Below are 14,597 nucleotides of genomic sequence, written 5' to 3' on the forward strand. Positions count from 1 at the left end.
TATATATATATATATATATATATATATAATTTCACTTTGTAGTCCCTGCCCCTAAAAATGTGCAGTCTGCTTAAATATGTAAATAATTTGCTTTCAGGACATAACTCCATATTTTCTAACGAGTTCATCCAGTACTTCTTACAATGGCTACTGAGTCATTTGAGGGAGACCATTATATCAATAATGTTGAGATCAAAATATTTTGCCAATGTTCTGAGCCTTCTTTGATCCTGTGATATGACAAATCATCTTTGGATTGGTATTTTACAGAATACACGATTTAAACTTGTATTCCCCCTGAGAATATCTTGTGCTCTCATCTTTGTTTCCTGCCATCAGTGACACTTTGAACGGCAAAACAGCCATCGATTGCTTATAAAACAGACTGTTCTGAAACAAAACGGTATCACCTTTCATTAAAAAAAAAAATGTAATCAAGTTTCACCTAGTGCCTACTTCCTTTTGGAAAAGAAAAGGAAAGAGAAATGATGTCATAATCGCAAACCCCTTTCTCCTATCTCATAGAATATTTTTTTTGTCAAAACTATGAGCAGGTTAAAACTCTACAAGTTGTGAAGAAGATCAGAGGCCAAGACAAAGTTGTGCATTACTGACCATGTCTACGTGTACTATTAATGTGAAGCAATAAACTCTGGGGCTTATTGCTCCTGGGCATGCTGTTTGAATGTTCACCCAGGACCACACCACATTGAGCCAGACCAGAGCAGCCTTGGCTGGCAAGGGATCCGGGGGAGGGTCAGCCTGCCAACCCAGGACTGCTTCCCTTTGGCTCAATGTGCTTTGGAGGGATTGGCTGGGGTACGAGGGTGCTCCAGTGCGGAGGCTAGTCAGCAGGCAGTCCCTGCACTGAAGCACTTTCATGTCCTATCCAGCTGAGGCAATGTCTACATGTGCACTGCTGCAGAGTAATAAAAACTCCACAGCAGGATTTACAAGTACTATCCTGCAACAGAGCTAATTAGTTTACTCCAGCTTAACAGAGGTGAGGGTGTAGATGTGCAATGTTTACTTTGGAACTAATTAGTCTGCTTCACAGTAAATGGCTCACTGGGTTACCTGTTACACCCTGAGCTATGATATACAGACATACCAATGTGCAGGTTTGTCCCAGGGATTATGGTTTCTGAAAGAGCTGAGTCATTAATGGCTGCAGCTTGCTAGGTGAAGGAAGAAGCACCAGAAGCAAAGAACTTCTGTGCAGAAGCTTCTTGTCTCTAGCAGATCCCAGGAATCCATGGGTTATGTGGCTATTCTACCTTCTATGTGGGGCACAAAACTCACACCTTGCAGACTTACTCTGGGGTAACTCAATGGGATGAAACTTTTAGGAAGCCAGATTTTTAGTTGATGTAGACCCACTGAAATGCATGAATTTGCTGCAGAGATCTTCGTTTCTGCACAGAATTAACCTCCTTGAGCTCTAGTTACTTACTTACATGCATAAGCAGACAAGGAACAAGCAGTATTTAAAAACACTGATTATTTTTTGTGCCCCCTTGCCCCCCCTCTATTTTCAGATCCAGAGTTCAGCCTTGGTATCCATGAAAAGAACTTGCTCGAGGATATGACAGTTTCTGAAACGGACATCAATTTAGAGATTTCATTTGCAGAGCAGGCAGCCAATGTCAAAGATGACTCCATAGACAAAATATGTGGAGGCAAAGAAGATGACACTCTGCTTCCTGTAGGTGTTTCTTACATGCTGCTGTAATTGTTTTATTACAGTTTTTTATTTGATATAAGACCTTTTTGACATTGCTTTAGTGATACTGGGTGATTCAGTAAAATTCAGAGTACTATAGCCAGAGTTGGTTTTCATTGGCTTTGGCCTGTTCATTATGTATATGACTTTGAAAAAGTATTGGGTATTTAGTAACAGATATATGAAAGTTTTAGTCTTATATCTGCTCTGTGTCACTACCTTGCTGTAGCCTTTACTTCAAAGGGTGCTGTTCCTCCAGCTGGGGCCTAGCTGTGGTCCTGTGCACCCAACTGGAGTAACAGTGCCTTTTGAAATAGATTTCTGCCAACAGCTGGTGCACCTTTGCAGTCACTAGTAGCTGTTTGCTGAGCCTACACGTACCCCATGACTATTTTGCAGACCCTCATCTTGGTATGGAGGGGTTATGAATCAAACACTGCTAAGAATCTGCATTCTACTATATTTACAAATTCACTGTTTTCTGTGTTTTCAAGTAATTTGCCAGCCCAAATGGTCTATAATTGCTCGAGTCCTCCATTTTCCCCTTCATCTAGATGGGCATGTCTCTAGTCCTCAACCTGTTATCGAAGAATTTGCAAATACTGTTGCTTGTGGGTTGGAGTTCTCTTCAGCTAGTCCCTTCCATGCTCTAGAATGAATTCTATAAGGCTATGATGATTAAAGATAGTTGAAAGTTCCCTGATGCATTCTTTACTCATCATGAGCTACATACCTTACCCTTTGACAGCTTTGCTCGTTGTATGCACATATTTTATTTTGTATTAAGCAAGGTAGGTGTTGAAGAGCTCTGCCTATTTTGCGTCTTCCATTAATCACTCACCTTCTCTGTGGAACAGTGGACCCACAGTCTTCCTGGTTTGTCTTTTTCATCTGATATTTGTAGAAGTGATGCTTACATTGTCAATAAATGCAAAAGACAGTAAGACAAGGTTCTTTGGGTAAATTTGATATCTTTTATTAGACCAACTCAAATAGTTGGAAAAAAATTCTTAGCAAGCTTTCAGGTTTAAAAACCCTTTGCCAGTTGGTGTGTGCTCTTCCTGAATGGACTGACTAGTAAAGAAGCTGGAGGCTGATATGCATGCAAGAAAGCTAGTCGGTGAAGATGTAAATTGAGGAGTCAGTGGGTGAGAGATGGGGGGAGGGGATGAATGTAGCAGATAAATACTGGAGAGGTACCTGAGGAGTCAGATGTCAGGGAGGTTATAATGTGTCATAAATCCAGTGTCTATATTTAGTCCATGATTTTTTGTATCCAGGAGGTTGATAAAATGAAGTTCATGGGCTTGTCTGTGAAAAGTGTTTTATAAATTTCCTTTGAGGATTAGAACTGAGAGATTGGAGAGAGAGTGGTTTTCTTGTGAGAAATGTGCCTCCACCAGTATTTGGGTATTTTTGTCTTTGATAGATTTCCGGTGTGCATTCATTCTGGTGGTCAGTTGTTGTTTGGTCTCTCCTACATATTTTCCATCTGGGCATATGATGCATTGGATGATATGTTACATTTCTTGAGGTGCAGCTGTAAGATCCAGGAATGCTGATGGTTCTGTTGTGGGGTGTAGTAATTGTGGGGGTGGTGGAGATGTCTTGGCAGGTTTTGCATTTCTTGTCATGGCACGGTCTGGATCCATTTGGTGTGTTCTGGGCCATAGGAAGTTTGCTTCTTGTGATGAGATTAGCAAGGTTCAGTGCTTGTTTGAAGGCTAGGATGGGTGGTTCTGGGAAGATCTCTTTAAGAATTGGATCTCCTTCTAGTTTGGGTTGCAGTTGTTTGAGGATTTTCCATATAGATTTGAGAGAGGGGTGATATGTCATAACCAGCGGTATGCAATTCATTTCAGGGTTTTCTTCTGTACTGCAGCAATTCTTCACGTGGTATCCAGGTGGCTCTTTCAAACATGCGATCTATCTCTCTGGAGGAGCATCCTTGTTGAGTGAAAGCCTTTTTAAGGTTTGTGAGGTGGTAATCCTGTGTGTTCTCTTCAGTAGAAATTTGGTGGTATCTGAGGGTTTGGCTGTATAGCACAGCTTTCTTGGTATGTTTAGGGTGATTCCTATCTCTTGCCCACTGACTCCTCAATTTACATCTTCACTGACTGGCTTTCTTGCGAGCAGACCAGCCTCTAGCTTGTTTACTATTCATTCCATCCAGGAAGAGCACAAACCAACTGCAGATGCTTACTCAACCTGATGAAGGGTTTTTAAACCTGAAAGCTTGTGAAGAAAATTTTTCCCAACTATTTGAGTTGGTCTAATAAAAGATTTACCCAAAGAACCTTGTCTGCCTATGTCCTTAGCCCAACATGGCTACAGCCTACACCCCTTGACAACTGTAACTCATTTGTCACCTTTACTTTTCTGATTTTTCTTTTACTCATTCATGCTATTCCTTTGTATACTTTGTTAGCCACACAACCTTCCATTGCCTTTTTGTATATTGCTTGATTGTTGGATAGTAAGCTCCTTGTGTGTGTACATCACTCAGTTGCTCCTCTTCTATATTGGCATAGCTTGATTTTGAACCTCCAAAATTATGTCCTGAGGGAACATCTAGCTCTCTTGGATGCCCTTATATTTTAATTTGTCTAGATATACAGATAGACTAGATCTGTACTGTTTAATTTTTGTGCCCTGCAAGAGGTTCGCGGAAGATGCCCTCTCAGAAGGTCATGCCCCTTCTTCCAGAACCAGAAACAGCAAGTCCATGTTTATGCTGTGGCTATATAAAATAGGTCTGCTTCTCAGCAGAGGTATAAGCAACATGAATGTAGCTGTATTGCTTTTGGATAAGGAGCTGGGGTATAACTCTAGACCAGGAATACTAGTTGGGCCTGCAAAGGGTAACTGCATTTATGTCCCTAATAGATTGTACCTTACGTCCCCACACTGCTTGCACTGTTCACATAATCACTCTGACAGGCTTCTCTTGTTGAGTAAAGTCCTTTTGTCAGAATCCAAGAGAAGTGTTAGTCACCTCTCTAAGGGAGAAATGGAGATAAGATTGAAGAAAGGGGTGACCTTTACACCTCTAATAAGATGAAGAGCAGGGAGAAGTTAATATTTGACTCAATTTCCAACAAAAATATCAATCATTTCTAGATTTCACATTTTGTCTCAAAAGCCTGTTGCCTGTGACTGTATTTCCCAGCACTCTCCAGCATATGCAAAAGAAACCAACACAATGGCATTTATAGGAATGAGGCATTTTTAACCCTTTGTAAAAGACTTAATTGTTTGTTAGACTGAAGAGCCAAGAAATATTTCCAAATTGTGAGAATTAGCTTCTACTCAGTTACGTTTTTTCATCTCACAACAAACAGGCCTCATTCTCAGTAAGGCTAAATAAATACAAAGTAAGATCTTCAAAGGTATTTTGGTTTAGATATTCCTTGAGTATATAAACCAGACTGCCCTAGAATATCATATGCTAGAAGCGTGCACTCGCACAGAAACCATAAAGTAATAAATAACACAAAAAAATTATTCCGTCAGACGTTGCGTAAACACGTCTGAGCAAACTAGGTGCTTGAAGCAATAATGTTTCAGCGTTCTTCAAACACTCAATTTAGATAAGAACTCATACATTTCTTCAACTAATGATTACCTAATGTTCTCCTGGTTTTAATGCTGTAAACCAGGCACTAATAAAACATTTTGAATCGTTTCTAAAAATGCTTCAGTCATGCTTTAGCCTCCCCCTACACATGCAGGTAAAGGCATGATTGGAGTTGATGTATGATCCACACAATCATACCTTCTGTCATGCCACAGGTGCATTTGTGGGATCATGCATTAGATCCCATCACACCTTACTACTGGTGTAAGAGGAGCCTGATCCTGATCCCCATGCATTGGCAGGAAGCAGGCTCCCATGGCTGGGAGCCCCCTCTGTTGAAGGGGCTCCCAACCTCAGGGGCCCTGCACAACTGGGACCAAGAGACATGCAAGTGTTGGGGCTCCTGGTCCCTGCGGCACCTTACGCACAGCTGGGACGAAGAAAACCCTCAGCTGACAGGACCAGGAGCCCTGTCACTTGTGGGACTCTCGGTCCTGGCTGTGCATGTGTTGCAGCCGGGACTGAGAGCCATGTGTGGGCCTGGTGGGTTTCCTGGCAGCCACAACTCCAGGGCTTGGGGGTTTTACACTGGGCAGGGTGCATCCATGCAGCTGGGAGCTCTGTCAGCTGATGGGGCTCCCTGACACAGGGAAGACCCTGCCACATGTGCAAATTAAAGCTTGATAGCAACCAGCTATAAAGTTAATACACATTTTCAAGGTCTAACTTTAAGGCTGGTACAGGCATACACACATAAACTGGTATAAGTGATCAGAAACCAATCTAAACCTGTAACAGAAGAGAATTCGGGGCACATCGACTGGTTTAAAAATGGCAGAAACTTGTCTAAGAAAACTGGATGGATGTAATATCAGACTTGATTGTTTTATGTTAGACCAGTCTTGAACTTCTGGACCAGTTCCCCTATCGATTCATGTTAGGTCAGCGTCCGATAGCATCCCAGGGGCCTTTGTGGGCCCACCTGCTCCTCTTCCCCTTTGCATGGAGTCAGGGAATTCAGCTGGGCAGCTCCAGCTGAGCACCTAGGTGGCCCCACACCCAAGCTGTCACATAGCTGAGGCAGCAAAGCCTCTGCTCCCCTATCCTGTGTCCTGCCTGTGCCTGCCAGTGGGCACTGGTTGGGGGAGAAGAGGCTTCTGCGATGCAGGGTCCCCCCACAACTGTGCTTGCTTGGGTCTGGGGGGCTGGTGCAGAGCTGCAGAGCAGGGGCCTGTGCTCCCTTCCATTTCCCCCCAGTGATGCTGGGCTCAGCTGCAGCTGCACATGGCTACCAGCCCCAGCTTCTGGATGTCCATATCAGCCAAACCATGCAGTGACAGAGGGTGTGGGAGGTGGGGGAGCAGAGGCCCTGCCCTATGGACCCAACCCCAATCCCAGCACTTCTCAAACCAAAGCAAGCACAGCTGGGAGAGGCCTCCACTTCCACATCTGCCCCTGCTGCTGTGCAGCTCCACTGACATGGGCAGGGAAGAGCTGGGGCTGAGAGCTGCCCTCCTCACTGCTGACAGCCACCACTGGCAGGGAGAGGTGCGGCTGGGAGGCATGGGAGAGTGCCCCCCACCTTATGGCCTTGGCTAGCGCAGGCACTTCCATGCCCCCCTCCACCCAAGGGTGAATGTGCATTCTGTTTGCACGCAGAACAATCTGTGCAGCTTGGAGAAACCCACATAGGTTGTATCAATCCTCCCTCAGGCCTTTTGAATGCCTAACCTAAGCTGGTTGGAGCTTTTCATGGTGCGACAGGTACTTTAAATGGGTAGCTGGTCTAAAGGTAATTGTGCAATTAACCAGTTAATTGCTTACTATCTGTAACATGTGGAGGTGGCCTTTGTAACAGTTTACAATAGGATATGATATTTTCTATTGTATACTGTTATTCAGGGTATGAAAATGTGGTGGTGGGATGAATGGTGGCAGTGTTAATTGCTGTGGTTCCTAAAGCAGCAGCAGTTACCACTCATCTGCCACATTTCCAGCCAGTGGGCCAGATGACACAGCTATGCACTATGGATTCAGCCTGCAGGGCTAGAACTATGGTGGTGGAATGGCAGCTCAGCTCCAGGAGCCACAACAATTAATGCTGTTGCTGCTTAACCAACCCGCTGCCAAGTTTTCAGGCCCTCCAGAAGCTCTGAAGTTAGATGATGTGACCCCATGCTCTGGATGCAGCCTGTGGATCAGCTCTATGCTCCAGATCTAGACTGTGGGGAACCCTACACCATTCATCCAGCGGCCCATAAAAGCCCCACCTGCTGGGTGAATGTGATACCCTGAGTTAGTTGAAACAGGGATCTCCATGAAGATCTCCATGAAGATTATAATATTCGGTGCCTCTCCAGTAGAAGGAATACCTTGCATAGCTTCTGTTTGACCCATTCCGGCCGAGATATATCATGCTTTGAAAGATGGATCTGGGCCTTGTCAGCTAGACTTCCTATGTTATAGTCTGAATAGGTAGAAGTAAAGTCAGAAAAGTTAAAGGACCACCTTTTTGTTCTGTGTCTGTATGGCTGGAGCACCTGAGCATCATTGCAATACAAGTAATGAATTACAGATATCAAAGCTCAGATGAGCCCATTACTTATTTATATAGCACCCAAAGGCAAGCAAGGTGGTTTATATTCCACAACGATTATTATCTATGGCTGTGATCATATTATTGTTTGTGCATAGGACAGCTGTTGCACATACATGAAGCTCTAACTGAGGTTAACTGGGAGAACAGAAAGACACCACTCAAAAATGTGCATTTATTAAATTATCTGAGGCAGACAGGGTTTCATCCACTACAGTATTCAAAAGTCTGGCCTTTGCAATGTAAAGGAATGCCCTGCATTCTCCAGTCGTGCAGACACATTGAATTAGCATTATTCCCTCTCTTTCTTTTCTTTCTTTCTTTTTTTTTTAAAGGAAAGTGGGGCAGTACCCTATTGTGCCTATCAGGAGCAGTGTGCTTTTGCCATTGGCAAAGCACATTCTTTGCACCCAGTCTATTCAATTAGTTGACAGTAGGATTTTTAACGTGACACACGTCTTCTATTTTAGAATTTCAGACTGCCAAAGGACAAAACAGGCACTACAAAGATTGGCGACCTGGCCCCTCAGGACATGAAGAAGGTTTATTCTTTAGCACTGATTGAACTAACTGCTCTTTATGACATACTCGGGACAGAATTCAAACAACAAAAAGCTTTAAAAATCAAAACCAAAGGTGAGCATACAACTGCTATATATTCTTCTGAAACAAATAGGTTAGCAAGTGTTATTTTTTTTGCTTTTGTTCTTTTGTCTTTTAATGATCCTAAAGCTGGGGATTTGATCTGATAAGCAAGACTCTTAACCATATACCACAGCCCCATCACTCTAGGCTCTCCTCATGTTTAAAAACCTTCATGTGCATAAATTATCCCAGCTAAGAAACCATGGTCCAAAGCTAACATCCTCTGTCTGGCAACTAACATTAGTCAAGCATATGGATTGAGCATATGTGCTAGAGACCAAATGAAAGAAATATTCCCCATATTGCCACAGTGTGGTGGGAAGAGTTGCACCATAGATACTTCCATATGATATGTTTAGACTGCAAGATGATGATTGGCATGTGCTAATATATTTATGCTTGCTTAAGCTACATCACACAGGCAGCAATAGCAGTGAAGATGTAGTGACAGGGGACCTCAGACTAGTGTGGGTGCTAACAGGTGCACCTTGTTGACATGTGTAGCTTGTACTGTTGTGTCTTTGCTGCTATAGTTACTTGTGGTAACTAGATTAAGTTAGCATGAGTGTGCTAGCATGTGGTATAATCACATGTTCATTTAGTTACGTAGACATCACTGTAGATTAATAGTTTCCTGGGTTTTAAAGCCAAAAGAGATCCTTATCATCTAGTCTGACTTCCTGTTGAACCCTGACTGTAGGATATCAGTCAGCTGTAGCAAGCCCAGTAACTTGTGTCTGACCAAATCACCCCTCCTCTCTAGAACTACAATGAGTTCCATACTCCCCAAGGGAGGATTTGCTTAAAAGTGGGTACTACTTCACTATCACGCCTCTGCACTGCGTTGCAAATTGCTGAGCTTTGAATAATAAAGAATGATCACGTCTACACCTGATGCTACATCACCATAGCAATATGCTATGGCAACGTAGTGTACACAGGTGTCTACACATGACCAGCAGCTACTTTGCTGTAGTGGCATGCTCCCTTGTTATAGCGCACTGCTACAGCAAAGTAGTGACTAAAAATAACTGTGCACCGTGCGTGCAGCACAGTATGGGCAGTTACTGTGCCTTGCTTTAGTACTTCCAAAAAGAAATATTAAAGCACAGCGCAGCAACAACATCGCCATAGGGCAGTGTGTAGATGCTCCCAATGTGTGACATGTCTTGTATTTGTTCTCCCACCCTTGCTAAGGGCAATCATTTACCATCTGTTTCCTGTAGTCACTAGCATTAATTTCCTTGCATAATATAGCTCTAATTATATATCTCAGATTTCCAATAACAATAGAGCCCATTGCTTTGCTGTATGGAGGGATGGCATCCTATGGAGTAGGAGGTTGTGGCCGTTGCAAAGAATGGTGAGATGCTTGCAGCCAGCCACTTATTAGATATGCAAACCAACCAAGGGAACATACATGATCTCAATTCCTTTTCCAAAACTTGAGATGTGTGGCCATCCATTTCAAGATAGAAGAAATTTCACAGTTTTGTTTGTCTTCCATATTTCTGATGTTCTGCTAAATGGTATACAAGAACCTGAAATGTGTTACCAGTTAATCGCAAACCTGCTTTGGGCAAAACTCTGTTGTCAAGGTTCAGTGGATATGTGACAGTGAAATAGGTCACTTTAAATAATTGAAGCTACAGAGACTGTTGAGAGATATATAGCAGTGCAGAATTGATTCCTTAGCATATGTCTTTTACTTTACAGGAGTAGAAAACCACTTTTTAAATGCATAACCACAGTCAGCTTTGCAGCTTTGATTTCCATCCTGCAGAAGTGTCTGCATACATTAAAAATAGTACATGAGCAATAGACTTGTTACTCCTGATGCTTTTTCATCATTTATTCATTTTAAGCAGGCCTTGTTTCAGGCCTGTGCAGTATTAATTTAGGATTGGTTTAAAACAGATGTTGCTTTTCTCCCATATCTCTCTTTTGTCCCGAGATCTTATCCACCTATAAACCTGTTGTCCCACTTTAATACCTGTGAAGTATGCAGGATAAAAGGCAGATACTTTTTCCTGGGACAAGGCCATGTAGTCAGAGCTGAATCAAGTTAATGGCCATTTCTCTTTTGTCCCAGGTTTTGATCAGTTAGACGCTACCTCAAATGATATGTGTTTGGCTTTATTTTTTAATGATGGCCCCAGAGAAGAATTAAGTTGATTAAAAACTTTGCGTCTCCACCAAGTCCAAGAAAATGGGTCTGATTTGGAAATATTAGAGCAGACTGGGAAAGAGACAGTGTGCCTTTAACTGTCCCAGGACTCATGTGGTTTCAGAACTGCTTTAGTAATTTGAGGGCTGCAGGAGATTTGCTGTCTAGCTGATTCCATGTGGTGTGATGTAGACTGTGGATCCATACAGTAGTGGATCCACAAGCCTCTTCCTTTTGTTTTTGAACGGACTGCAGATACTACAAAGCTCAGTTCTGCTGCAGAATACAGTTCTGCTACAAACGGGATTTCTGACCATGCTTCCTGTAACCTACTTCTTTGCCTTCACTACACTAAAAACATGCGGGTTCTGCATTTTAGTAGGTCTGCAAAAAAAAGGTAAAGATTTGGGGAAGGATTGTGTCTGTTTCTGTGGGTACATGTTTTATGGATGTCGGTCTATTTTTCATATTCCCGATCAACAAGACAAAGTGAAGAAAGTCTGTTTGCTGACTAGGCAACTTTGTCCTAGTACATCCCTCATATTCTTAGATCAGAACTCTTCTTTTTTGGTACTGTCAGATCTCCTCTGCTAGCCCATTTCTGTGTTACATGTTGCCATGACACTACACCAGACAAAAAGCTATGACTATCTGCTCTCAGGATGTATAGCTAGGTGGCCAGTGGTCTTATCCTGACAGAGTAGCTCCAAGATAAAACTTTACAGTTTAATAAATTGCAGTTATTTAAGCTGTTCATTTCCAATCAGTATTTATCTAAAATGAAGAAGCTGTGACATAAATCGATTCTGCCAAGCCCCTGCTGACTTCAGTGAGCTCTGTATCAAGCTCATGTATTAATTTAAAGTTAGCTGAGCTTAGCGGCTAAAGTTATTTTTTTTAAGTTTATATTACCATAGTGGCAAGGCAGTGGCCATACTTTAACCTGGGCTTATAGCCAGTGTAGAATAAAACCTGACTTTTACTTTTGTATAAGAATAACTCCCTACTGACTTAGCATTGACAGTATGATTCTGCATCTGGGCAAAAATGTACAATGACAGTTGACTACTCTTCTTTGCAAGTTCTGATGGAGAGAACCATTCAGAGTTAATATAGATGATAATTACCTCTATTTCAGTTTAGTAACCAGACTTCTGGAAATCTTGCTAAAGCCATTTGCATCTAAACTATAACTTGTATCAAATGATAAAGATCTGCATTGCAGGGTCATCATTGCAACAGCTTTCTGCAAACCAGAATCATACAGATGGTTCATTTATGCAGTTTGCTTCACTCTATTGCACAATGTATGGATGTCAATTTGAAGTTGAAACAGAAGACTCTTGATTTATGGGTGAAAAGAGATGAATGAGTACGTTTAGCCCAAATGGTTTGTTTAATTATGCTCTGAATGACTTGATTGATGAAGACATTTAGACAGATTCTTTGAATAGAAGAACAGTTGCTCAGAATGTATTGAATAGGCTTATCTCATTGACAGTCTCTCTTTGTGCCACTACCTCATATATTGGTCCAGATGTGGATAGTATCTCTGTTTCCTTTTGCATTGTGCAGATTCTGGTCTTTTTGGTGTCCCGCTGTCAGTTTTGCTGGAACAAGATCAGAAAAAAGTACCAGGCACCAAGATACCACTGATCTTACAAAAAGTAAGTAAACACAAAGAAGCCAGTTTGTTACAGACCTACAGAATACTAAAGACATTAGTGTTTTGTCCCAAGTGCCTAAACTCACAGTAATCTAGCCTACCATTTCAAGTGTAGCACTCAATTCCTATAGAACTTTCCATATCCCCCCCCAAACGAGGTGGAACATTGTGCATTAAGTTTGAAATTTGGCTTTATACATGACTTACCTTTGCTGAATTAATGTGGTAGAGAACACAACTTCATAGGCTGTTACGGAATTTTTTTCTGAAGGTACTGTGAATTACCATTGGTAAACAGAGATTAACAGCTTGATGCAGAAATCGTTGCTAGGTACCTACCTAAATTGTGGTTTCACAGATGTTGTGAAAACTGAAATCTAGGGCTAGTCACAAAATTTGCAATAAATAAATAAATAAATAAAAAACAAGTTTTTATTAAGTCTTATAGCTCGCCCAGGATGGAAAGGCGTAGGCAGGTGGGGTGACATGAAAGGGGCAGCAGGCAAGATGGTGGTCGCCGCTGTCGTCTGCTCCCCCACAAGGCCTCTCTGCCAATCAGTCCTGAGGGATGGAGTCTCTCCACCAATTAGTACCTAGGGGCAGGGCCATCGCAAAATGCCCGTGGAATGGGCTCTTTGTGCCAGGACAAAGTTGCAAAAATAACTTTGTCTCGCCATGAGTTAAGTAGGTCCGTAATGACTGGGCGAGTTTCTGTAAGTGCTAGTGTTATGCAGGATGACCAGCCTTGGCCAGCATACACAGCTTCCTGGTGGGGCTGCTCCTGGCTTGGCTGCAGCCACCTGGGTACTACTTAGCTCCTTCCCACCTCCAGCAGCTCATCATCCTCTTGCTTCTCCTTTTGCCCCTGCTGCACTGCTCTGGGCAGGAGGCCAACTGCAGCTGGGTGACTCCTACCTCATCTCACAGGGCTCTAGCTCCAGCTCCTGGTTGCCTTCTACCCACTCCGGCCAAGTACCTGGAAGGTAGCTGGGAGCTAGAGCCCTGTGGGGCAGGAGCCACCTGGCTGCAGTTTACCCCCTGCCTGGAGCTGCACAGAAGGGGCAGGGGCAGGAGGAGGAGCTGCTGAAAGTGGGGGAAGCTGAGCAGTACCTGGGTGGCTGCAGCCACTCCAAGAGCAGCCCTGCTGGGAAGCTGTGCAGGCTGGTTGGGGCTGGAGCTGGGGCCGGAGCTGGGCACGGGTGGGAACATGGTGGCACTGACCGCCCCAGGCAGGAGCAGGCAGGGCTCAGCCCAGTGTGGCATGCCACAGGGACAGCTGCAGACCAAACATGACCTCACTGCCTGGACGAGCTGTAGCACATACCCCCTGCCTCCCTTCCCTCCCCAACGCTGGCCAGCTTCTGGGACCTAGCACCCAGGCAGTGCCCCCATACACACCTTTGCATGTATCCCCACACCCTGTCACCCTGCTCCCACAATATACAAAATACTTTATTTTGAGCAATTATGTAATTGGCTCTATATACACCACTCAAAAAACCCCAAACAAATCAGAACAAAAATTATATTTCAAAATCAAATTAAAATATAGTAGATTTTTTATTTTTAGTATATTATTTTTAAGCTAAAATTTATAAAATTATATCTTCTGAAAGATTTCAAATGTGTACCCATCAACAGCTCACCAAAACTCATTAAGTGGCACTCCAGCCAAAATAATTGCCCACCTCAGACTAGATGAAAGTACTGTAAGGTAAATATATATAACTGACTGAATCATCATGGTCAATGAGCAATCATCAGTCTCTCAGTGTCTAGCTGGGAGGAGGTATCAAGTGGAGTTCCCCAGGGATCTGTCATGGGTCTAGTATCGTTTAACATCTTCATTAATGATTTGGGGGATGGGATTGAGTGCACACTTAGTAAATTTGCAGATGACACCAAGTTGGATGGAGTTGCAGATGCACTGGAGGGTTGGCCTAGGATCCAGAATGGTTTAAATAAACAGGAAAAATGCTTTTCAATCAGATGAGACTGAACAAGGACAAGTGCCAAGTCCTGAGCTTGGGACAGAATAATTGCATGCATAAATACAGGCTCAGGAATGATTAGCTACGATGCAGTACTGCAGAGGAGTTGAGGGTTACAGTAGACCATAAGCTGGATATGAGCCATCCATGTTCTTTTTGTTACGAAAAAAGGCTGACAGCATCCTGTGTTGTATTAACAGGAGTGTCACTTGCAAATCAAGGAAAGTGATTC

The 14,597-nt window shown here is 43.0% G+C and overlaps 1 protein-coding gene across 2 annotated transcripts in view; it reads left to right on the top strand.

The window, feature by feature from the left end:
• Positions 1-14,597, top strand: part of ARHGAP18 (Rho GTPase activating protein 18) — a 155,993-nt gene that overhangs the window by 94,076 nt on the left and 47,320 nt on the right. Inside the window, exons 5-7 of one of the 2 annotated variants that reach the window (XM_019520299.1) lie at positions 1,539-1,705; positions 8,367-8,532; positions 12,284-12,375. In XM_019520299.1, the coding sequence (XP_019375844.1) occupies positions 1,539-1,705; positions 8,367-8,532; positions 12,284-12,375 (425 nt within the window). The remainder of the gene's footprint in view (positions 1-1,538; positions 1,706-8,366; positions 8,533-12,283; positions 12,376-14,597) is intronic. The other variant, XM_019520300.1, reaches the window with a different exon arrangement.

This window comes from Gavialis gangeticus, unplaced genomic scaffold (assembly GCF_001723915.1).
Source record: "Gavialis gangeticus isolate Ggan-Ray unplaced genomic scaffold, GavGan_comp1, whole genome shotgun sequence".
In the NCBI taxonomy this organism is placed as follows: domain Eukaryota; kingdom Metazoa; phylum Chordata; order Crocodylia; family Gavialidae; genus Gavialis; species Gavialis gangeticus.